General features: G+C 34.7%; 1 protein-coding gene across 1 annotated transcript in view; it reads left to right on the top strand.

The window, feature by feature from the left end:
- Vps13b (vacuolar protein sorting 13 homolog B) overlaps positions 1–26,208 on the top strand; it is a 720,349-nt gene that overhangs the window by 94,360 nt on the left and 599,781 nt on the right. Inside the window, exon 16 of the mRNA XM_077801386.1 lies at positions 9,429–9,553. Within this exon, the coding sequence (XP_077657512.1) occupies positions 9,429–9,553 (125 nt within the window). The remainder of the gene's footprint in view (positions 1–9,428; positions 9,554–26,208) is intronic.

The raw sequence follows: 26,208 nt of genomic DNA, 5'->3' as shown, positions 1-26,208 counted from the left end.
TCATGAAAAAATCTCTGGCCAATGGTTTATAGTGTTTTAAAATTCTTATATATTTTATATTAGTCAAATAAAAAGGAATCAATTTAAAAATGATAGTTTTACATCACCTGTAGATTAAATAAGATGTTAAAATACAACTATTTTCTAACCACATATAGCAGATGGACATGTGTTTTAGATGACCTTGAAAAAAATCCATTTTCAAGAGGCGGGTCTCCTTTGATGGAGGATCATCACATAACATTGCAAAGGGATTTGAACATAGGGATGTGTGATTCATTGGGGGCTGTTATTATGATAATCTGTCCTAGTGTCTGATTGTCATTCAAAAAGTAGCAGAAGATAGTTTTGAATCTGGATATTTAGAGCATATTATCCTTGAGCTTTTTAATTCATTCCCATGTTGATATAATCTGAATATTAGAATAATGTTGAGAGTACATGTCTTTTTTCTTTAAGCCGGTTTAGTTTTTGGCATTTCACTATATTTTCTAACATATTCTGCTTATGTTCAGTTTTTGAATATTTTCTTTCCATATTGCAGACATTTTGCATTAATAAACAAAGTATTTCATCATCCTCTAGGAAAATGGTCACCAAAGTTTTGATCACCAATATGGTCACCATCCATACTGACATGAAAATTAATGGAATAGTTGTTCATCATTTCTATTTGTTAATGTGTTAAAGCTCACTTGAATTTCCAGTGTAATGTAAAAGTTATAGTCTAGTCTGTGAGCAATTATGTTTCAAGAAAGGGACTTTTGCTACATGTACCTTCCAGTTGTCTTTTCTATTATGGTTAGTTTAACTACAGCTATAATGGATAAGTTTAATGTTTTAGGAGAAGTAAGTTATTGAGCAGAATAGGAATTGGTATAACATAGGCAAGAAAACCACTTATTGATATTTGGAATATTGAATACTTTATGAAATAAAACCTCAAGTCCTGCTTGTCTTAAATATTTTGTTTCATTTTTTAGCCTGGTGTATTGCCGCTCAGCTGTAGTCCCAGTGGCTTGGGAGGCTGAGACAGGAGAATCCCAGGTTCAAAGCCAGCCTCAGCAACTGCGAGGCACTAAGCAACTCAGTGAGATCCCATCTCTAAATAAAATACAAAATAGGGCTAGGAATGTGGCTCAGTGGTCGAGTACCCCGGAGTTCAATCCCTGATCCCTCCCCAAATTTTTTTGTTTCATTTTTTTATACTTATGTGACCTAGTACATTTTAATACTTTCAGGAATTGCTAGAGAGCTGTTGTTTATTTGACTATTTCAAATTGACTCAAAATACTATTTTGTTAATAAGTATAAAGCAGTGTATATTTCTTGTAATTTCAGTGACCTTTGAGGAAGTTTTCAAAATTTTATATTTAGTGTTTTAGTGTTATAATAATAGAGGATTTGTGTGTGTTCTATGTTTGGCCTATTTTGTAATATTCCATTAAAAACAGACAAATGCTTGAATTTTAATTTTCTATACTTTGTTTTTATTGTACTAGCTATGTGATGAATTTTTTTACTTCCATTCATTTAATGAATTTATTAATTGGGAGAGTTGGCATGAATTTGTAGAAAATATAAAGATAAAACTCTTATTTTCATTGACAGTGAATGGGTTCATCACATACTACATGCTACATACTTTGAAAAATGTACACATTGTGGAAAGGCTTAATCTGGCTAACACATGCATTACCTTTTTTTGTGGTAAAAACACAATCTCTCATTAATTTTTCAAAGTTCAGAATTTCTAACCTACCTATCATCATTATATTATACAACAGAGCTCATGAACTTTCCTCTCATTTAACTGAAGTTTCATATCCTTTTAACCAACATCTTCCCAAACCCTTCTTTTCAGAAACAAAACTTGCCTGTACCTTACGAGTTCATTTTATTTATCTTGTAAATCTATGCTTTATGTATGGCATTGAGTAACTAAGACCTTTCAAGGCATCTCATATTTGAAATGTACAAAATTATGTGAATTTACCCTAAGTTGTTAAATAATATATAAGTTTAAGGCTTTGTTATGCATAAGGATCAAGTACAACAGATGCTTTAAGAGAGATCAAGTAGGTTTGTTAAGATAGAATCAGAACACCTAGGGATTTGGGAGGAAATGGTGCTTTCATATACAACTGATTGATAGGCAAGTAATTTTGCAAATTACTTTAGTAGGATCTAATGAATTTGAAAGTAGTTCTATGCTAATACTCATTTGTTTCAATTTTCAATGTATACTCCATAGCAAGAGTGAAGCAAGCTTTTGTTTAAAGGATCAGAGAGTAAATATTATAAGCTTTGTAGGCTAGTAGGCAAAATTAAGGATTATGGTAGGTACTTAAAAGAACAAGAAGAAAAACGTTTCCAAAGTTTCAAGTTGACATAATTTGAAATGTCATAATTGAATATTTTTTTGTAATACAGGTTTAAAAAATTTTTAAAATTCTAATTAGTTATACATAACAGTAGAATGAATTTTGACACATTGTACACAGATGAAGCATAACTTCTCATTCCTTTGGCTGTACATGGTTCTGAGTCACACCAGTAGTATAATCATACATGTATATAGGGTAAAAATGTCTGTCTGTTTCTGTCATCCTTCCTATCCCCACTGCCCTACCCCTCTCCTCACTCCCCTCTGCACAATTCAAAGTTAATTTGTCTCCCTCTCTCCCCCACCCTTTATGGATCAGCATCTGTTTATCAGAGAAAACATTCAGCCTTTGTTTTTTTGGGAATTGGCTTATTTCACTTAGCATGATATTCTCCAGCTCCATCCATTTACCTGCAAATGCCATAATTTCATTCTTCCTTATGGCTGAGCAATATTCCATTACGTGTATATGTATCACATTTTCTTTATCCATTCATCTGTTGAAGGGTGAATCTAGTTGGTTCCATAGTTTAGCTGTTGTGAACTGAGCTCCTTATAAACATTGATGTGGTTGCATCAATGTAGTATACTGATTTTAAGTCCTTTGGGTATATGCTGATAAGTGGGATAACTGGGTCAAATGGTGGTTCCATTCCAAGTTTTCTGAGACATCTCCATACTGCTTTCCAGAGAGGTTGTACCAATTTGCATGCCCACCAGCAATTATGAGAGTGTACCTTTTTCTGCACATACTCATTAACACTTACTATTGCTTGTATTCTTGATAATTGCCATTCTGATTGGAGTGAGATGAAATCTTAGAGTAGTTTTGATTTGCATTTCTTTAATTGCTGGAGATGATGAACACTTTTTTCATGCTTCTTGAAAGGTTATATTTCTTCTTCTGTGAACTTTTCGGTTCCCTAGCCCATTTATTGATAAGGTTTTTTTTTTCAAGTTTTTTGAGTTCTTTATATATCCTGGAGATTATTGCTGTATCTGATATGCGTGTAGTAAAGATTTTTTTTCCATTCTGTAGGCTTTCTCATAATGTTATTGATTTTTTTTTTTTTTTTTTTTTGCTGAGAAGAAGCTTTTTAGTTTGAATCCATCCCATTTATTTATTCTTGATTTTACTTCTTGTGCTTTAGGAGTCTTGTTAAGATAGTCAGGTCCTAAGCCAGCATGGTAAAGATTTGGGCCTATGTTTTCTTGTATTAGGCTCAGGGTCTCAGTGTCTTAAGTCTTTGATCCACTTTGAGTTGATTTTTATGCAGGATGAGAGAGTTTTAATTTCATTTTGTTAAATATGGATTTCCAGTTTCCCAGCACCATTTGTTGAATAGGCTATTTTTCCTCCAATATGTTTTTGGCGCCTTTGTCTACCCTGAGATAACCATATTTATGTGCATTTGTTTCTGTGTCTTGTATTTTGTACCATTGATCTGCATGTCTATTTTGATACCAACACCTTGCCATTTTTGTTATTATTGCTCTGTAGTATCATTTGAGATCTGCTATTATGATATATCCTGTTTCACTTCTCTTGCTAAGAATTGCTTTGGCTATTTTGGGTCTCTTATTTTTCTAAATGAATTTTGTAACTGATTTTTTTTTAGTTCTGTGAACAATGTCATTGGGTTTGCATATGAATTTGCATTAAATCTGTATAACAGTTTTGGTAGTATGGCCATTTTGACAATATTAATTCTGCCTATTTAAGAGCATGTGAGATCTTTCTATCTTCTAAAATCTTCTTCAATTTCTTTCTTTAGTGTTCTGTAGTTTTCATTGTACAGGTCTTTTACCTCTTTTGTAAGATTGATTCTCAAGTATTTTATTTTTGGGGGCTACTATGAATAGGTGGTTTTTCTAATTTCTCTAGCAGTGGATCCATCACTTATATATAGAAATGCATTTCATTTATGGGTATTTTTTAAAATTATTTTTTCCCACCTGATTATTTATTTATTTATTTTTGTATGTGGTGCTGAGGATTGAACCCAGGGTCTCACACATGCGAGGCGAGTGCTCTACCGCTGAGCCACAACCCCAGCCCCTCATTTATGGGTATTGATTTTATATATTGCTACTTTGCTGAATTCATTTATAAAAATTTACTCTATTGTCATGTATATCTAAAAAGAACAAATAAAAAATTTAAAATATATAGTTGTCATGTTACCAAACAATTCCATTTCTAGATATTATATGCCAAAGAGAAATAAAAACTTAGATATGAATGCACATACCTAAATAATACAAACAGTTCAAATGGACAGGTAAAATGTAGTACATCCATACAATGGACTATTACAATTCCAGGTTTTCTAAGGAATCTCCTTAATGCTTCCAGAGTGGTTGCACCAATTTGCAGTCCCACCAGCACTGCATGAGTTAACCTTTTCCCCCGACATCCTCATCAACATTTATTATTACTTGAATTCTTGATAATTGTCATTCTGACTGGAGTGAGATGAAATCTTAGTATAGTTTTAATTTGTATTTCTATAATTGCTAGAGATGATGAACATTTCTTCCTCTGTGAAGTGTCTGTTCAGTTCCTTTGCCCATTTATTAATTGAGTTATTATTATTTTTTGGTGTTAATTTTTTTTTAAGTTTTTAAAAAATATATCCTGGAGATTAATGCTTTGATGTACAGATAGCAAAGATATTCTCCTATTCTCTAGGATCTTTGTTTACATTCTTGATTATTTCCTTTACTGTGAAGAGTAAAGGATCGAACCCAGGGTCTCGCACGTGTTGTCATTTGTTTTATTGATTCTTGATTTTTTTTTTTTCTTGTGCTTCAGGAGTCTTTTTGAGGAAGTCGATTCCTAAACTAATATCATGCAGAATTGGGCCTGTATTTTTTTCTCATAGGCACGGGGTCTGTGTTCTAATGCTGAAGTCCTTGATCCATGTTGAGTTGAGTTTTGTGCAGGGGGAGAAGTGTTCAGTTTCATTCTACTACATATGGATTTCTAGTTTTCCCAGCAGTATTTGTTGAAGAGGCTATTTTTCTCCAATATATGTTTATGGTGCCTTTGTCTAATATGAGATAATTGTAACCAAAGACACATCAAGGAAAGAAAAGTTCAGACCAACATCCCTGATTCTCATAGAAGCAAAATTATTAATCAAATACTGGCAAATCCCGTACAAAAACATATTAAAAAGATAGTGCACCATGATTATGTGCAGTTCATCCTAAGGATGAAAGGTTGGTTTTAGTATATGGAGATAAATGAATGTAATTCATCACATCAATAAACTTTGAGAGAAGAATCACATGATAAATCTCAATATATTCAGAAAAACCACTTGACAAAATTCAGCATCCATTCATGCTCTAGACTAGTGTTTGTAGGAACATACCTCAACATTGTAAAAGCAATATATGGTAACCCAAGGCCAATATCCTTGTAAATTGAGAAAAATCAAAGCATTCCCTCTCAAAACAGGAACAATAAGGGGCTGCCCTTTCACCCCCTTTATTTTTTCAAACATAGTTTTTGAAACCTTACCCAGAGCAATTAGACAAAAGAAAGAAATTAAAGGCTTATGAATAGAAAAGAAGAGCTCAAACTATCCATATTTGCCATATGACATGATTCCTTATTTAGAACACACAGAAATCTCTACCAAAAAGCTTCTACAACTCAAACTAATTCAGCAAAATAGCAGGTTATAAAATTAACACATGTAAGTTAACTACATTCCTATACATCTGTGATGAATGAACTGAAACGGGAATTAGAAGAACTATCCCATTCACAATAGCCTTAAAAAATATAAAATATTAGTGATCAGTCTGACAAAAGAGGTGCAAGACCTCTATAATGAAAACTATAGAACACTAAAGAAAGAAATTGAAGGCCTTAGAGGAAGGAAACATCTCCTATGCTCTTGGATAGGCAGAATTAATATTGTCAAAATGGCCATACTATCAAAACTGTTATACAGATTTAAGGCCATTTCTATTAAAATCCAGTGACATTCTTCATAGAAATAGAAGAAGCACTCATGAAATTCATTTGGATAAACGAGAGGCCTAAAATAGCCAAAGTAATTCTTAGAGAAATGAAGTGGTAGACATCACAATACCAGACCTCAAGTTATACTATAGAACTATAGTAACAAAAATGGCATTGTATTAGTACTAAAACAGACATGGACACCAGTGGAACTTAACAGAAGACATGAGACAAACCCACATAAATATAGTTATCTCATACTTTTAATTATTTTTTCTTTTTAATATTACAATGTTATATGTTTAATTTTTCTTCTTGAAGTTATTTTATTGGTATTTCTAAGTTTATTTTAGTTTCTTGTATTTGAGGTGTTATTTTAAGAACAATTGTTATTAAAATGTTAAAATATCAACGATATATTTTTATATTTTACCAAATGAGGTTTTTTTGTTGTAATTATGTGGCATTCTATTTATCTTTTAATTTAATACAATGTTTAACTCATTTAATTTTTTTTTAATTTCAGTTTTTTAAAACTCATTCAGTTTGTCTTTAGGTAAAACTTATATTGGTTGTTAACTTTCTTTGCTTGATAGCATTTTTACTACTTCAAATAATTAGTTTTTAGAATTCTGCACTTTAATTGCTGTCTGAATCTATGAACTTTAGTTCACAGTGGGCTTGTTTTCCTTTTCCCATATGAGCTATTTATAACTTTAGTCAAAGATTATCGACAAGTTATTAGATTATGTAAGTCCTTCCAATGTATCTAAATGCTGTACTTTGAAAGAGAGAGTTGAAGATTTATTTTATAATATTTTGTCATAGTGGATTATAGGAAGCACAATATCACTATTGTAAACATAATCATTTGAGAGTATATAGAAGGTAATTTCATTGTCCAGCAGTCCTCTTTTCATTATAATTTTTATCTGTTTGAATATTTTCTTAAGAGCATATCAGAACAACACATAAGCATAACAATTTTTTTAAAATTAATAGAATAATTTAGTTTCCCCAGAGTCCCTTGCAATTCTGCAAATAACCAGCAGGAGATCTCCTCTACATCAAATTTCATCTGAATACTGTTAATGATGGTGTCTATAATTATACTGTGGGGGCTTAAAGAAAAACTGGTGACTTTGAGAGAGTTACTAGTTTAGCATAGTTGTTATGTGATACAGTATTACCTTTGTTCAGCTTTATTCATAACTCTAGAAATATTTGGAGGTTAGACTTTTTTATTTTTTGTAACCGCGGATTAAACCCATGGGCGCTTTATCACTAAGCTACATCCTCCAGTTTTAATTTTTTATTTTGAGACAGTGTCTTGCTAAGTTGCTAAGGCTGACCTCAAACTTGGAATCCTTCTCCTCAGCCCTCCTGAATAGACATTGTTTTAATAATTTTGCTTTGTGTTGTCATATACGTGTAAATTTCAGAACCTTTTAAATATTGGGCCTTTTGGAGGAAATGCCAAAATTATACAGTTCCCAGCATAGTAGTTTGCAAACGTTGTTGCCCTGAAAAGGTTTTCAAAATGAATGAATATGAAATAGTTTAATTTTTAAGTTAAAATGTAAAGCAATCATTTAGTATTAGAAACATGTTTTTAAAATAATTCTTGCCAGTTGGTAAGAGTAGGAACTCTAGGAATTAATATATACCACTATGAATTTTTCTTGATAGTATTTAGATGGGTATGTCCATTAGAAAGCAGTTTTCCCTGATAATGTAATTCTTTCTGATGTCTTATTTTCTAAACTCTGTTTTTTGGTTATTGAAAACTAATTTTAGAAGAATGAATTTTGACACTGTGAATTTGATAAATGTTAGGGGCATAATAGGTTTTTGAAACCATTTGAAAGTAGGTAAATTTTTAAAAAAATGTTTATTATTATGATGCTGGAGAGCAAATCCAAGGGCTTCCCTTATGGTAGGGAAGTGCTCTCTACCACTGAGCTATACCTCCTGCCCTCTTTTTAAGAAATTGACCATTGTTATATGCTAACTGAATAAATTTGTTGTTTTTTTTTGAAAGAGAGAGTGAGAGACAGAGGAGGAGAGAGAGAGAGAGAATTTTTAATATTTATTTTTTAGTTTTCGGCGGATACAACATCTTTGTATGTGGTGCTGAGAATCGAACCCTGGGCCGCACGCATGCCAGGCGAGCATGCTACCGCTTGAGCCACATCCCCAGCCCCTGAATAAATTTGTTTTTGAAAATTGGTTATGAGGAAATTCTAAATATGTTTTAATGTATTTGGTATAAATGTTAAAGTGGCTTAATATCCATGAAGTCATTATAAATCCAAGAATAAATATAATGACTGAAGATAAATATTGAGGTTAGTTTGCTTTTGCATTTTATTGGTAAACAATAACCCTTTATTTTTGCAGTGCTGTCAGTTGGCCTTTCCATTTGACATGTTTCTATTATGAGAAATTCAGTGTCCAGGAATTTCAGGCATTGCTCTTGAGATTTTTAAAAATTGTGATCTCCTTTTAAGTGTGTATCTAATATAAAGATTAATTTATGTCATGAACCAAATTTCCTGGAGTATAAACCTCAAATTTACTATCATTTTCATAGAACAAAGGAGAAAGAAGTAATATTATAGGATATTTTTGGATATACTTGTTGTGTGTGCATAATCCAAGTTGAAGGCAAAAGACACTTTAAACATTGTTCTTGTAGTTACTACTCTTTTTGTCAGATAATACTAATTTATAATTTATAATGTGGAACATGCAGTCAGCCTTATATAGAAAAAGATGTATATTTCAGTGGATCACAGAACAACACATAAAGAATACATATAGAAATAAAATATGAAGCCTAAAAAATTAGTCCAAAAGATGGTGATCTTTTAGGGATTATCAGTGAAATATATCTTGCAGTTTTCAGTTTTCTTTTATCAACAAAAGAAAATGTTGATGATTTGGGAAATAGAGAAAGAGATTGAAGCATATTATACATCTATTATACAGGAAATTGAAACTGACATTTTATCCTGTGCATATTAAAACTTGGTGAACATTTGGATCTTTTCTTTTTTCCAGATATTTGGTTTTCAGGCAGGACTGACATCTTTGGATGTTAGTGGATCTTACTGCTTACCTGTACCAATTATTCCCTCCTTCAGCACTGCTCTTTATGGTAAATTTCTGAAATTCCCCGCTTGCTGGTAAGCACTGTATGTTAAAATGTGTTTTACGTTAATTTTCATTTTATAATTTTTGGGAGGAAAAAGAAACTATTTCTGTCTTACGTCCATATGTTAGTACTATCAACTATATTATAGTGTAAATGTCTAAATGTGTTTGTTTATTGTGTCTTTTTTTGTAAATAGTAATTGTTGATCTATCATTGAAGTTTAAGAACATGTTGTAGCTTCAGATTGTAATAGAAACTGCAAGAGCAAGTGTACCCCCCCTTTTAAAAGTTTTAGAAAAGAGGTGCTTTTAATATGAAGGCCTGAGTATTCATGTATTAAATAATTTCAAATGTATTCATAGCCACTGAGCAAAGCATATGCATTACATATAAAGTTATAATATGTTTGTCATCATAGCTACATTTTGGAAGAAACTGATTTTTAGTTCTTATTTTTATTCAGTGTTGGTTGCATTAGTTGGAGGTCATTTTTACTTAAATTGAAAGAGATTTATAGAAAAGTCATATTTTCTAGTAATATTGTCTAGTCATATCACTTTAGTTAAAAATAATGCTTTTAATATATTAAAGAAGTCAAAGTATTTTTGCACTTGAAAATGTGAAATATTTCAATTGTTTGTAAAGTATATTTTTGCTTTCTCATCCTAATTAGCAATCTTATTATCTTTTAAAGTGTTTTTTTTTTTGTTGTTGTTGATAGACCTTTATTTTATTTATTTATATGCTGTACTGAGAATTGAACCCAGTGCCTCACTCATGGCAGGCAAGTGTGCTACTGCTGAGCCCTAGCCCCAGTAATCTTATTTTTACAGAGTATTTTGTTGATTTTTTTATTATTATTAAAAGAAAAAAATAGGTATTTTTTAAAATCCAAAATGCTTTAAATTCTTTAATAGTATTTAACTTTTAAATTAGTAAGGTAAATGCTCACATTTTAATGAAAATTGCCTATTGATCCAGGTAATTAAAAAAAGAAGTTGTTCTATAGTCTTGGTATGAATTCCTTTATAAAATTGTTCCACTTTAATGTTATTATTCTTATTCTTGGTAAAGTTCATTTTGCCTTTATTTATTCATACTCCTCATATATCCTTTATTACGTTTTATAGTGATAGATAGTATATTTATTTCTATTTATATAACATGTTGTATTTCAGCCACATTTTATCTTCTAATGTATTAAGAAAGAGTACAGATTTGTCACAGTTGATGTGTGAGTACCAATTTTAATAATCACTTCTGAAAATGGTTATCTCAATTATGTGCTAATATATTTATCAATTACAGGACCAAAATAATTTTTTTGTATACAGTGCTGTTTATTACACCCTAGTTTCCAAAATGAATTGTAACCTTTACATGAAAAGAATTGAGTATTTAAATATGTTCATTTTAAGGATATCTAAGGTTTATATAAAGTCAAATGTTAAAGAAAATATGGTGTAGGTACACAATGGAATGTTACTCACCCTTAAAGACGAATGAAATTATGGCATTTGCAAGTAAATGGATGGGCCTTGTTTTTGAAAATGATAAGTGAAATAAGCCAATACCTTGCAAAGCCAGAGGCTGAATGTTTTCTCTGAAGTGGATGCCAAACCATAATGTAGGGGGATAGACAAGAATGAAGGAACTTTGGATTGGGCAGAGAGGAGTGAGGGGAGTGGAGAGGGTGTGGGTGTGGGAAGTACATTGGAGTGTGATGGGTGTTACCATGTATACATGTATGACTACAGTACCCGTGTGATTCTGCACCATGTACAGCCGGACGAGTGAGAAGTTGTGCTCCATTTGTGCACAGTGTGTCAAAATGCATTCTATTCTTATGTCATGTATAACTAATTATAAATTTAAAAAAATTTAGCTGTGACTTAAAATGTCTGTGCCTATCTAAAAATATTCCAGTAAATACTGAAGACATAGATCACAGAGTGTTAAGTTTTATTTGGGTGTGTTCTGTTGTTTTTCTAGACATGACCTCTTCTATGTTATTTCAGTGAATTTTCTTTTGCCTTATTTTACAGAAGTATATTGCTTTTAAATAGTTTGTTGAAATTAGTTTTCTTAAATAGATAAATTATCTTCAACATAACTTTAGCAAGTGTAAATTGAAAGTAATACATACAAAATTCAATCAATTGAGATGCTGCTTACTAAGAGCAATTTATTTATTTCATATTTTTAATTCTTTAATTTGTTCTTTTTAGTTATGCATGACTAATAGAATGTATTTTGCCATATAGAATGAATGTATTTTGATATATCATACATATATAGAGTATAACTTCCCATTGTTTTGATTGTATACTATGTGGAGTTACACTGGTTGTGTCTTCATATATAAACAGAGGAGAGTTATGTCTGATTCATTCTACTGTCTTTCCCATTCCCATCTCCCCTCCTTTGCCCCCCTTCCCCCTGTCCCAATTAAATGAACTTTCATGCCTTCCTCCACTCTCTCCACCTCTTGTGAGTCAGCATCTGCCTATCAGAGAGACTGTTTGGTATTTGGGTTTTGGGGATTGGCTTATTTCACTTAGCATGATATCCTCCAGTTCCATCCATTTACTGGCAAATGCCATAATTTCATTCTTCTTTATGGCTGAGTAGCATTCATTTGTGTATATGTACCACATTTTCTTTATCTATTCATCTATTGAATGGCACCTAGATTGGTTCCATAATTGTGAATTGAGCTGCTATGAACATTGATGTGGCTGCATCACTATAATATGCTGATTTTAAGTCCTTTGGGTATATGCCAAGGAGTTGGATAACTCCATCAAATGGGCCTTGTTTTTGAAAATGATAAGTGAAATAAGCCAATACCTTGCAAAGCCAGAGGCTGAATGTTTTGTAAGGAATCTCCAAACTGCTTTCCAGAGTGGTTGCACCAATTTGTAGTCCCACCAGCAGTGTATGAATGTACCTTTTTCTCCACATCCTTACCAACATTTATTGTTACTTGAATTCTTGATAATTGCCATTCTGACTGGCGTGAGAGAGAATCTCAGTGTAGTTTTAGTTGAACAACTTTTCATATTTGTTGACCATTCGTATTTTTTCTTGAAGTCCCTGTTTAGTTCCTTTGCCCCTTATTGATTAGGTTATTTGGTTTATTGTTTTTAAGTTTTTTGAATTCTCTATATATCCTGGAGATTAATGCTTTGTCTGAGGTACAGGTGGCAAAGATTTTCTCCCATTCTCTAGGATCTCTGTTTACATTCTTGATTGTTTCCTTTGCTTGGTTTTAGTTTGTTGCCATCCCATTTATTGATTCTTTATTTTACTTCTTGTGCTTTGGGAGTCTTGTTGAGGAATGTAGTTCCTAAGATGACACGATGGAGATTTGGGCCTACATTTTCGTCTAGTAGGTTCAGGGTCTTCATTTTAGTGCCTAGGTCCTTGATTCACATTGAATTGAGTTTTGTGTAGGGTGAGAGACATAGTCTAATTTCATTTTGTTCATATGGATTTCTAGTTTTCCCAGTACCATTTATTGAAGAGGCTATATTTTCTCCAGTATAGGTTCATGGTGCCTGTGTCTACTATGAGAGAACATTATTTATGTGGGTTTGTCCCAGTGCAGTGTCTTCTATTCTGTACTGTTGGTCTTCATGCTTGTTTATTTATTTATTTTGGTGCCAATACCTTGCCATTTTTGTAATTTAAGATCTGATATTGTAAAGTCTTCTGTTTCACTGTTCTTGCTCACAATTGATTTGGCTATTCTGGGCCTCTTATTTTTTCAAATGTATTTAATGACTGCTTTTTCTATTTCTGTGAAGAACATCATCAGAATCTTCATAGGAATTTCATTAAATCTGTGTAGTGCTTTTGGTTGTATGGCCATTTTGACAGTATTAATTCTGCCTATCCAAGAGCATGGGAGATCTTTCCATCTTCTAAGGTCTTTGTCAGTTTCCTACTTTAGTATTTTGTAGTTTTCATTGTTCAGGTCTTTCCCTTCTTTTGTTAGATTGATTCCAGAATGTTTTGTTTTATTTTATTTTTTTAGGCTACTGTGAATGGGATAGTTTTACTGATTTCAGTTTATTCATCACTGATGCATGGGAATGCAGTTGATTTACGTGTGTTAATGATACTTTGCTGAATTCATTTATTAGTTCTAGAAGTTTCCTGGTGGAGATTTTTGTGTCTTCTAAATATAGAATAATGGGAAGTAGGGATAGTTTGAGTTTTTCTTTTCCTATTTATATCCCTTTAATTTCTTACTTTTGTCTAAAAAATAGCTCTGACTAGAGTTTCAAGGATGGGTTTGAATGAAAGTGGTGAAAGAGTCATGTTCCAGTTCTTGGTGGGAATGCTTTCAATCTTTCTCCAATTAGAATAATGTTGGCCTTGGTTTTAGCATAGGTAGTTTGTACAGTGTTGAGGTACATTCCTACTATCCCTAGCTTTGCTGGTAGTGTTCTTTCACTTCTTACTTGTCTCTCTGTTTTCACTCCTTTTACTGTCTTTTATTTTGCAGATTATGTGTATTTTAAATTATTTTTCTGACATTTCTTCCTCTGTGGTGTAGATAGATTCTATTACCGGAGTAACTTGGATTATGTGAGGCAATCTGTTGTGTTGCTTTTTCATTATTTTGTGTGTCCTTCCATGTAATATTATAGATAGAGGCAGTAGAATTTCTACCCGTTGGACTTATAGTGTCTCTGAATGTTTCTTACTATGATGTCTATAATTTTAATTATCACAGTAAACAGAAAGGATATGTCAGCTTTTGTCTACATTAAAAACAGCAAGTTTGCAAAAGGAATTACAATTTCAAGTGGTAGGCAGGGAAAAAAACAGTGATATTGGATGTGATGATAATGAGGGAGGAGGAGTGAATATAGGAGTAAAAAGGAAGTGTGAAAGAGAGAACAATAGAAATTGGCTGTTTTCCGAGTAAGAGAGAGAAAAAATCAAGGGATAAAGAAAACTATATATGAAGAAAATTTTTTTAAAGTTAAAAATAAATGTAAAAGTAAAAGAATGCAAAAGAAAACTAGAATCTAACACCCTAGACTTCAAAAAACTGATCTTCGAAAAATAAGTGGCTTCAAAAATCATAGAAATGAGAAAAAAATATGGGTATGTAAAAGGTTTGGAAAATTTTGTGATTTTTTTTTCATTCTTCTTTATGCCTGAGTAAAATTCCATTGTGTATATACAGCACATTTTCTTTATCCATTCATCTGTTGAAAGGCATCTAGATTGGTTCCATAGCTTACTTATTGTGAATAGAGCTCTTGTAAATATTGATGTAGTTGTGTTGCTGAACTATGTTGATTTTAAGTCTTTTGGGTATACACCAAGGAGTGGGATAACTGGGTCAAATGGTGATTTCATTACCAGTTTTCTAAGGAATCTCCATAATCTCTATATTTCCATAGTGGTTGCACCAATTTGCAATCCCACCAGCAATGTATGACAGTATCTTTCTCCCCACATCCTCGCCAACATTTTTTGTTACGTGAATTCTTGATAATTGCCATTATGACTAGAGCGAGCTGGAATCTAAGTGTAGTTTTAATTTGCATTTCTCTAAGTTCTAGAAATGTTGAATTTTTTTTATATTTATTGACCATTCATATTTCTTCTGTGAAGTCCCTGTTTAGTTTCTTTACCCATTTAATGATTGAGTTATTGGTTTTTTGTTTTTAAGTTTTTCCAGTTCTCTATATATCCTAGAGATTTGTGCTCTATCTGAAGTGTAAGTGGCAAAGATTTTCTCCCATTCGCTAGGATCTCTGTTTACATTCTTGAATGTTTCCTTTACTGTTGAAGAAGCTTTTCAGTTTGTTGTCATCCCTTTTATTGATTCTTGATTTTATTTCTTGTGCTTTCGGAATCTTGTTGAGATAGTTGGTTCCTAAGGTGACATGATGGAGAATTGGGACTGCATTTTCTTCTAATAGGTGCGGGAGCCTGGGACCTTGATCCACCTTGAGTGATGGGGGCTAAATTTCCTTGTAGTACATATGCATTTCCAGTTTTCCCAGCACTATTGTTGAAGAGGCTATCTTTTCTCCAGTGTAGGGTTTTGGTCCCTTTGTCTAAGATAAGTGTATTTATGTGAGTTTGTGTTTTCTATTCTATTCCATTGGACCACATATCTGTTTTGGTGCCAATACTATGCTGTTCTGTTAGTAGAGATTTGTAGTATAATTTAAGGTCTGATATTGTGATGCTTCCTGTTTCCCTTTTCTCACTAAGGATTGCTTTGGCAATTCTTCTTTGTCTGTTGAGAGCCACGGCCAGGTCAGGATGGTGCCTGGCAGGCACAAATCACAAGCCACTTGAAGATTGAAGCAGGAACGAACTTTATTTTTAGAACTCATGGGCACCCCGACCACACGAAGTCTCCAGGAACTCCCCAGAGCTCCACCAGAACTTCAGGAACTTTGGAGCACTCAACTGGAACTCAACCAGGAACTCCACCCACGCAAACTCTCTAGGAACTTCGCGAGAGCCCAACCAGAACTCAACCAACCCATTCGATCTCTCTAGGAACTCCGGAATAGTGGGCACCCGAGGCAGCAGGAACCCTCCTTCTGGCAAAATGCCAGGCACCATCTTGACCTGGCTGTGGGCTCTCAACATTTGTCCCTTCTTTTTAATGTGGGCTTTAAGCTCACTTCATCTGATAGGATAGAAACCCCTGTTTTTAACAAGATATATGTGAATGACATTTTTTTCCTATTCTTTATTCTGGATATCTTTGCGTATGAGGTGAGTCTCTTGGAGACAGCACATTTTGGGGTCTTATTTTTTTTATCTAATCTGCTAGTCTATGTCTTGATTGATTAGCTTAGGCCATTTATAGTCATTGCTGTTATTGAGTGATGACCTTTATTCTACCCCCTTTTTTTTCATTTCTAGTTTTTAATTTGTATTAATTTCTCCTCAGATTGATTATTGTAGTGTAGTTCCTCCTTCTGTTAGTTTTTATTTATTTTTGATTTCTTCTTCATGAAATATTTTATTGAGTAATGTTTGTAGTGCAGGCTTTTTAGTTGTGAATTCTGTTAACTTTTTTTTATGATGAGAGGTTTTTACTTCTTCAAATATGAAGGTTTATTTTGCTGAATATACTGTTCTTGGTTGACATCCATTTCTTTCAGAGTTTGGTATATATTATTCCAAGACTTCCTAGCTTTAATTAGCATCTGGGTGACAAATCATCTGCAATCAATTGTTTTCTCTCTAAATGTGACCTGTCATTTTTCTCAAGGCACCTTTAAAATTCTATCCTTTTTCTGTATGTTAGGCATTTTCATAATAATGTGCCTTGATGTGGGTCTGTTGTATTTTGTATGTTTTGAATCCTTTATATCTTTTGTATTTTATCTTGCATTCATTTTTAAGGTTTGGGAAGTTTTCAGATATTATTTCATCGACAAAAATGTGCATTCCTTTAGTTTGTGTTTCTGAGCCTTCATGTATCCCAGTAAATCTTAAATTTGATCTTTTCATGTTTTCCCATATTTCTTGAAAATTCTCTTCATGGTTTCTTAACATTTTTCTCTGTAGTTTATGGACTTTATGTTCAAGATTATATATTTTGTCTTCATTGTTTGAAATCTGCCTTCCAAGTGGTCTCATCTGCTAATGATGTTTTCCATTTTTTTTTTTTTTTGCATACTGGCATTTAAACTCAGGGGCACTCAACCATTGAGCCATACCCCCAGCCTTATTATTTGTATTTTATTTGGAGACAGCATTTCAATGAATTGCTTAGTGCCTTGCTGTTGCTGAGGTTGGTGATCTTCCTGCTTTGCTTCCTGAGCCATTGGGATTACAGGAGTACATCACTGCACCCAGCTCCTTTGAATTTTTAATTTGGTCATTGATTTCTTCATTTTGAAGATTTTTGCTTGTTTTCTTTCAGAATCTCTATCTCTTTATTCAACTTATCTTTCACTTACTCTATTTTCTGTCTGATTCACTCCTAATGTCTTCTTTTATTTTGAATATCAGTGTAAATATAAACCTTCAAAAATCCTTCTGTGACATTTAGTCCATTGGGTAGTAGTGGATTCTGTTATTGATGTATTTTGATTTGTTTGGAATGGTTCATTCCGTTTTTCATATTGTTTGTGTTTCTTTCCCATTTATTCAGTATGAGTTTTAGCCAGCTGAGCTTCTACTCTTCGAACTTATAATTTCCTGAATGTTTCTACTACATCATGTTTTCGGGGGAGACAAATAATGACAACAACCAATGCAAACAGTATATGGCAGTAAATGAAAGACTTTGTTCTTATTGTCACATATATGGATATTAATTCTGAATAGAAAGAAATGGTATGATAAGCAATCGGAGCAGTAAAAACAGGAAGATTGCAAAAGGTTTGCTATTTCAAAAGTTGAAACGGGAAAATGTCAAAGAAATGTAGGCTCTCATGATTGTGAGGTAGGAGGAGAGAAAGTAGAAGTAAAAAAAAATTACAGAAGAGTTAAAGAGAGAGCAATAGAATTTGGCTCTTAGAAAAAGAAAAGAAAGAGAATCGAGAAATAGACAAGTCGAAAATAGCAATAAAAAGCAGCAAAATATATTCTAATCAAAATCTCTAGCCCCTACAGGTCAGAGTCATGAAAAAATAACTTCCTTCAATAAATGCTAGAAATGAGAAAATTAGACAAGTATGTATATGTACAAATATCCATGAACCATGAAGCACATGATAAAAAAAATAATATAAATAATTCAAAAACAAAAATTAGCCAGGCACTGTGGCTCATGCCTGTAATCCTTGCAGTTCAAGAGGCTGAGACAGGAAGATTGAGATTTCAAAGCCAGCTTTGGCAAAAGTGAGGCACTGACCATCTCAGTGAGACCCTGTTTCTAAATAAAATACAAATAATAGGGTAGGGGATATGTCTCAGTTGTCAAAGTGTCCCTGAAGTCAATCCCTAGTACTCAAAATAAAATAAATAAAAATGAAAAGGTTTTTGATGAAAAATTAAGGAATTGTTTCAAATGCCATGGTCAAAAATTGTCAGTGATAATATATATTGGTTGTCTGTTCCCAAGTTTCTTTCTTTCTCTTTTTTCTTGAGGTACATGAGAGTAGTACCTGCAGCCTGTCTAGACTTTCCTCATTTTGTGTTGCTCTTCAGGTTGGTGGTTGGAGTTCAAAAATTGTGGTTTCTTACGATGTTGGGCAGCTTAGAGAGTCTACAGTGACCCCATCCTGCTCCACTCTCAGGATGGGGTCACTGTAGAATTCTTTGAGAGTATTTCCCAGTTGGGAGCTCCTGGAGGCAGGGTTTAGGTCCAGTTAGTCCCCTAGCGCTTCTTTCAATGGCAAGTGGTGCCACAGTCTGGCTGGGCACAAAATAACCTGGAGGTCAGGAGCCACTTGTAGGTTCAAACAGGAACTACTTTATTGCCCGAACCCCACTGGAACTCTCCAGAACTCTACGGAAACTCCGCGAGAACCAACGGGAACTCAACGGGAATTCAAAAGTAGTGGGCACCCAAGGTAGTAGGAGCCGCCTTATTGCCTGACAGCAGAGATTTATATACACAACTGAATACACAGCTTGTTTCAATTTAGCATCATCCAGTTACAGCAATCAGTCATTATCTTAATAATTATACACAGATTAACTTAATTATCATCATCTTAATGGCTCCTTGGCGTTGCTTCTCAACCACTCCTTCTGGCAAAATGCCAGGCGCCATCTTGACTTGGTTGTAGCTCTCAACAAAGTGGTCTGAAGATTTTTTGTCAGCACAGCTCCAGAGCCAGGCAGCTGCTTATCCACCACTAAAGTCTGCACTGCCATGATGTATTCTCAGTTTCGCTTGCACAGCAGAGAAGTCATTCCTTCATCTCCTTCTGCCACATGTAAATCCAGTTTTTCTTGGCTTCCTGGGCTCTGTACGAAGTGCACACTCAGTCCCACACACTGGTCTTGAGAACTGCCAGACTCAAAAGGTGAGGGGAATCCAGTATCTCTTGGATCTGAGTGTTTGGTATTCCTCTGGGTAAAACTGTATTTGAATTTCTTCTGGTTTTCATGGCACACTCTGCGTCATATGGCGGTGCCGCAGTCTGACTGGGCACAATTCAGGAGCCACTTGTCAAAAGAAACAAACTTTATTTTTAAAACTACAAACGCCAAACAAAACAGCTCCTCAGGAAAAACCCTCAGAGCCCAACTGCCACCACCGGCTTCCACAAGCCTCTCCCACACACCAACCACCACCTCCCACAATCCTCCTGCTCTTGAGGCCGATTGGCTAGGTCGCGTGGGCGGAGCCAAAGAAGTCCCCCAATGAGCAGTTCCGTAGTCTGAAGGGCAGGGAAACAGCCCAATGAACATGACTGCAGAGGAGCCAATCAGCTAGATGTTGCTGGGGCCACTGTGAGCCAATCATCAGCTGGCAGCTTGAAGGGCAGGGAAACAGCCCAATGAACATCACCGCAGAGGAGCCAATCAGCTAGATGTTGCTGGGGCCACTGTGAGCCAATCATCAGCCGGCAGCTGGAAGTTTGCTGGCAGCTGGAAGTTTACTGGGGCCCCTTTGGCTGTGGCTCTCAACATCTCCCCCTCTCTGTTTAAACGACAAGCATGTGGCTTAGGGACCGTGCCTGCCTTAGGTTGTCCAATACTACATATGGTCCTTACCCGTCTTCGGATGAGCTGACCTCAGGGCGTCAGCCTCCTGTCTTAGGTTGGTACCATTGTAATTGGATCTTACCCGTCATTGACTACCGGTCCAGTATACAGCCACACCTGTGGAGAGGTACCAGCGGGGGGGGGGGGTGAGGTTCTTTGCCTCACCTCTGTTGGCCCCCAAATAGCTGAACGATCATTACAAGCAGAAGGGAGGAAGATATACCAAATCAATACTCCAATACTACCACAAGTCGCTGCACCAACAGATAGTTCACAATGCATACAAGTGAGTTCACAATGCATACAAGTGACACATAGTTTAGGCAAGTTCTGTAAGCGGTTCAGTGATGGCTATTGCAGAGACTGTAGATTAGTTTTATCTTTGTCTTCACCGGCACAGGGATGAAGATAGGAATTCTGGCAATAATGGCTAAAGAAAAAATTATATAACATTCTAGAAGGTACTAAAAGAAAACAATTTTCTTAACAATTTACATTGTCTTCACCGGCACTGGGATGAAGATAGAAAGTCTGGCAATAATAGCTAAAGAAAACATTGTGTAACATTCCAGAAGGCACTAAAAGAAAACAATTTTCTTAACAATTTACATTATCTTCACTGGCACTGGGATGAAGATAGAAATTTTGGCAATAATGGCTAAAGAAAACATTGTGTAACATTCCAGAAGGCACTAAAAGAAAACAATTTTCTTAACAATTTACATTATCTCCACCGGCATTGGGATGAAGATAAGAATTTTGTCAATAATGGTTAATATTAATAATTGTGTATCATTCTAGAAGGCACTAAAAGGAAACAATCTTCTTAACAATTTACATTATCTTGAAAAGAATTATTAAATATAATGAAAAGGATAGGTGAAAGTAAACAAACAGATCTGTTAACCTTTTTTTGTTTACATATTAAAACAATTCTTAACAGTTATTTACCCAATTTAAATTAAACCATTTAAATCACGTGAATAAAAAAAAAATTTTTGGATCCTTTTTTTTTTATGAGCGCTCATCATATATGATATATGGACATATGTACATTCAAACACATAACACAAAACACAAGTGTGCACACATAATACATACAACACATAACATAATGGTAAAGGCCTTATAACTTTTTACAGGTGAAATCTCCATTGCAATGTTTAACAACTCTATAGTAAAAAAAAAATATATAGAACTGATCAGCAAAACATTAACCTAGGTCTGTATGAGCTCAAAAAACAAAATAGAACTTCATGATATGGGAAAGGGCAATAATAAAATAGATATTGAAAAAAGCATCCTGGTTCTGTCGCAGATGTAAGGATAGCCAAATTGGAGTTTTGGATATCAGCTGTTATGGATTTGAGCCAAATCATCTTCTTTTTGGTCTGTAGAAATTGCTTTAGTTAATCTCTCTGGAATCCAAATCGGCTGCTGTTCTCCCTGTGGAAACACAAAAACAGGCCCCCGACTCCAGACAATCACTGGGTGAGGACTTTAGTTAATCTCTCTGGAATCCAAATCGGCTGCTGTTCTTCCTGTGGAAACACACAAACAGACCCCCGACTCCAGACAATTACTGGGTCAGGACCTTTCCATTGTCCTGTTAGAATATCTTTCCAAAGTACCTTGGGCTTATGTACATTTTTTGGACACATATGCCTTTCTGCAGCACTAAGTCCTGATGAATCTAAATTTAAAAAGTTTAGAGTAAAAAGGGTTATTTTAAGTTTATCTTTGGGGAATATATACCCCTTCCCAATTCCGTCTTTTTGCTTTAATAAGTACATTTTAATAGTTTGATGAGCTCTTTCAACTATGCCTTGTCCCTGTGGATTGTATGGGATTCCTGTTATATGAGTAATGCCAAATGATGAGCAAAATTGTTTAAAAGAAGTAGACGTATAACCAGGGGCATTATCTGTTTTTAACTGTTTTGGAATGCCCACAGTGGCAAAATTTTGTAAGCAATGAGCTATAACATCTTTAGTTTTTTCTCCGGCATGAAGGGAGCCCATCAAAAATCCAGAAGAAGTATCAACTGTAACATGCAAATATTTTAATTTTCCAAATTCTGGCAAGTGTGTGACGTCCATCTGCCAAATATGGTTAGGTATCAATCCTCTAGGATTGACTCCAAGATTAACTTGTGGTAAAAAGGTCACACAATTTTGACATTGTTTTATTATTTGTCTAGCTTGTTCCTTAGTTATTTTAAAACGCTTTTGTAAAGTATTAGCATTGACATGGAACCTTTTATGAAAATTTATAGCTTCTTCTAGTATAGAGAAAATATGTACGTCATGTGTAGTTTTATCTGCTAAATCATTGCCCAAACTAAGGGCTCCAGGCAATCCTGTATGTGCCCTGATATGTCCTATAAAGAATGGATCTTTTCTGTCCCAGATTAAACTTTGTATAGTGGAAAATAAAGAGAAAACAGTAGAAGAAGGGGAAATCCTACCAGCATCTTCAAGGGATACTATAGCATTAACTATATACTGACTATCAGAAAATAAATTAAATACAGAATCTTTAAACATCACAAAAGTTTGTAATACTGCATTAAGCTCTACCTTTTGAGCTGATTGTTTGGGTACTAAAAATGTAAAAGTTCGATCAGGGGTAACTATTGCTGCTGTACCATTATTTGATCCATCAGTGAATATATTTGGAGCATTCATGATAGGTGTTTTTCTTGTCATTTTTGGAAAAATTACAGGATGCAATGACCAAAAAGACAATAAAGGATTAGATGGTAAGTGGTTATCAAATGAAACATTAGATTTGCACATGATTATTGCCCAAGTATTTAACTCATTAGCTAATTCATCAATTTGATTCATAGTATATGGAGTAATAATTTTATTAGGAGAAATTCCAAACACTGCCTTTGCTGTTTTTATTCCTTTGAGTATTAATTGTCCTACAGCCTCAGGATACCTAGTAAGAATATTGTTAGGAGAATAAGATAAATGTATCCATAATAATGGACCTTCTTGCCAAAATACTCCTGTAGGAATATTTTTTGTTGATAGTACAATAAATAATAAAGGCAAACTTATATCAATTCTATCCAAATGCATATTTTCCATATATGTTTCAATGATTTTTAATGCCTTTCTTGCTTCAGGCGTTAACATTCGGGGTGAATTTGGATCTGATGGACCTTTTAGGATATCAAATAAAGGTCCCAATTCTCCTGTTGGAATACCTAGATAAGGTCTTATCCAATTTATGTCTCCTAATAACTTTTGAAAGTCATTAAGTGATTTGAGTTGATCTACTCGTATTTGAATTTTTGGTGGACGGACCATGGTTGAGGATAATACAACTCCCAAATAATTAATTGGAAAATTTAATTGTACTTTATCTATTGCTATCTCTAGATTATAATTTTTTAATAAGTTTGTAAGTGTGGCATAACATTCTAGCAATGTGTTTTTAGCTCTGTGTGCTAATAATATGTCATCCATATAGTGAAATATTTGTAGCTCAGGATTTTGATTTCTAAGTGGCTGGATTACTTTGTTAACATAAATTTGACACATAGTTGGGCTGTTAGCCATCCCTTGAGGGAGTACTTTCCATTCATATCTCTGATCAGGACCTTCATGATTCAGTGCAGGGATAGTAAATGCAAAACGTGGACTATCCTCAGGATGAATTGGAATTGAAAAAAAACAATCTTTAATATCTATAACTAAAACATACCAAGTTTTTGGCAAAGCAGACAACTGAGGAATCCCCGATTGAGCAGGTCCCATAATGACCATTTCATTATTAATGGCTCTTAAATCTTGCAATAATCTCCATTTACCAGATTTCTTTTTGATGACAAAAATGGGAGTATTATGGGGAGATACAGAAGGTTGTATATGTCCTTCCACTAATTGTTGTTTAACCAGATCATGGGCTACTTGTATCTTTTCTTTAGTCAAGGGCCACTGAGGGACCCATACTGGTCTTTCTGATTTCCAGGTAATTTTTATTGTCTCAGTGGCCCTTTGTGAAAATCCAACCCATGTCTGTCTGTTCCTTGATTTATTTGTATTGGTGCTGCTATACCTTGTTCTTGTTTTTCTAATCTTTTTCCTTTCCTAAAACCTTGTCTAGCCATAATAGTGGGTGCATTTTGATTGATATTATTTGTTAATGTCAAACCTAATTGATCTAAGACATCTCGTCCCCATAAATTTACAGGAAGATGATCCAATACATATGGCTGTATAGTTCCTTCACATCCTTCAGGATCCTTCCAATCTAATACCATTGCACTTTTATCGGGATTATTCGCCACTCCTAGGCCTCGAAGCGTTTGAGTGGCTTGTTGTAATGGCCAATGTTTTGGCCATTCTTGACGAGAGATAATGCTAAGGTCTGCACCTGTATCCAGTAGCCCATTAAATTCATGTCCTTGAATATTTAGTTTTAGCATGGGGCGAGAATCTAAATTTAAAGAAAGCATAGCCCAATCTACACCTGTGGAGCCTAATCCCTTGGAACCTCTTTCTACAGTATGATTGGAAAATTTATCATGTAGGCTTGGTATTATTAGTAATTGTGCTATTCTATCTCCTGGTGAAATTACTGATATACCCTTTGGAGAACTGCCTATAATTTTTATTTCACCTTCATAATCGGGATCAATTACCCCAGGACTTATCAAAAGTCCTTTTAGAGTAGAAGAGCTGCGTCCCAATAATAAGCCTACTGTTCCTTTGGGAAGAGGTCCTTTCACCCCTGTGGGAATGATTTGAACTCCCATCTCTGGAGTTAGTACTGCTCTGGCAGAGGCGCAGATGTCCAACCCTGCGCTCCCTCTGGTTTGTCTGATGAGGGATCTGATGCCCTGGGCACTACCCTGATGGGGTTGCTGGGGTTGCTGGGTTCCTCCAGAGCTCCGTATATTTGTGGTTTGGGGCCCCGGAGCATTGGGGCCCCCTGTCCGTTTTTTGGCAACGGAGCCCGATGCCTTTGTCCACGATATTGTGGATAAAAACCTTGTCCTTGTTCGTTTTTTGATAATGGAGTACCCTCTATGGTGGTTTGAGAACGGCATTCATTAGCCCAATGTCTCCCTCTACGGCATCGTGGACAAATACCCGGTATTCTATTCCTTTGATACCTAGTATTGTTAAACCCTCCTCCTATGGGGCAATTCCTTTTAAAATGTCCTGCTTGTTGACAATTGTAGCATGTTCTTAGCCCGGCATCTAAAGCCTGTTTTACTGCAGCTGCCACAATTTGCCCTTGTTCATTAATGTCTCTGGCATCTAAAGCCTGTTTTACTGCAGCTGCAACAATTTGCCCTTGTTCATTAATGTCTCTGGCATCTAAAGCCTGTTTTACTGCAGCTGCCATGACTTGCTCTTGTTCATTAATGTCTCTACACAATTTAATATATTTGTTTAAATCTTCCTGTTTCCATGGTCTAATGATATCTCTGCACCAACGATTCGCTTGGTCATAAGCCAGTTGTTTTATTAATGGCATTGCTTGTTCTGTATTCCCAAAAACTCTGGTAGCTGTTTGAATAAGCCTATCTACAAATTCAGCATAAGGTTCATTAGCTCCTTGTATTATCTTAGATAATTGACCTTGTAAACCTCCATGTCCTTGTAAAGTCTTCCATGCCTTAAGTGCATCTATAGCAATTTGTGCGTATACACCAGGATCATATGCAAGTTGTTGCTGCCTATCCTCATAAGGTCCCTTTCCTAACAACATATCTAGATTTCTCTGAGGATAACCAGCTGCTGCATTTCCCATAGCTGTCTCCTTGCAAAATTCCTCATTAGCAACCTTCCATAACAGGTATTGTCCTCCAGTTAGCACAGCTTTACACATATTAGCCCAATCTGCTGGCGTCATGTTTAAGTTGGTAATGGATTCGATCAAGCTTACAGTGAAGGGTGCTTGAGGACCATAGGTTGTTACAGCCTCTTTTAGCTCCTTCACTGTTTTGTAAAATAAACCCTGGTGAATTCGCTGCCCTCCTACCTCAAATACAGGGCATAC

Source organism: Urocitellus parryii, chromosome 7, assembly GCF_045843805.1.
Source record: "Urocitellus parryii isolate mUroPar1 chromosome 7, mUroPar1.hap1, whole genome shotgun sequence".
Classification (NCBI taxonomy): domain Eukaryota; kingdom Metazoa; phylum Chordata; class Mammalia; order Rodentia; family Sciuridae; genus Urocitellus; species Urocitellus parryii.
This window is presented reverse-complemented; position numbering and strand designations above follow the sequence as displayed.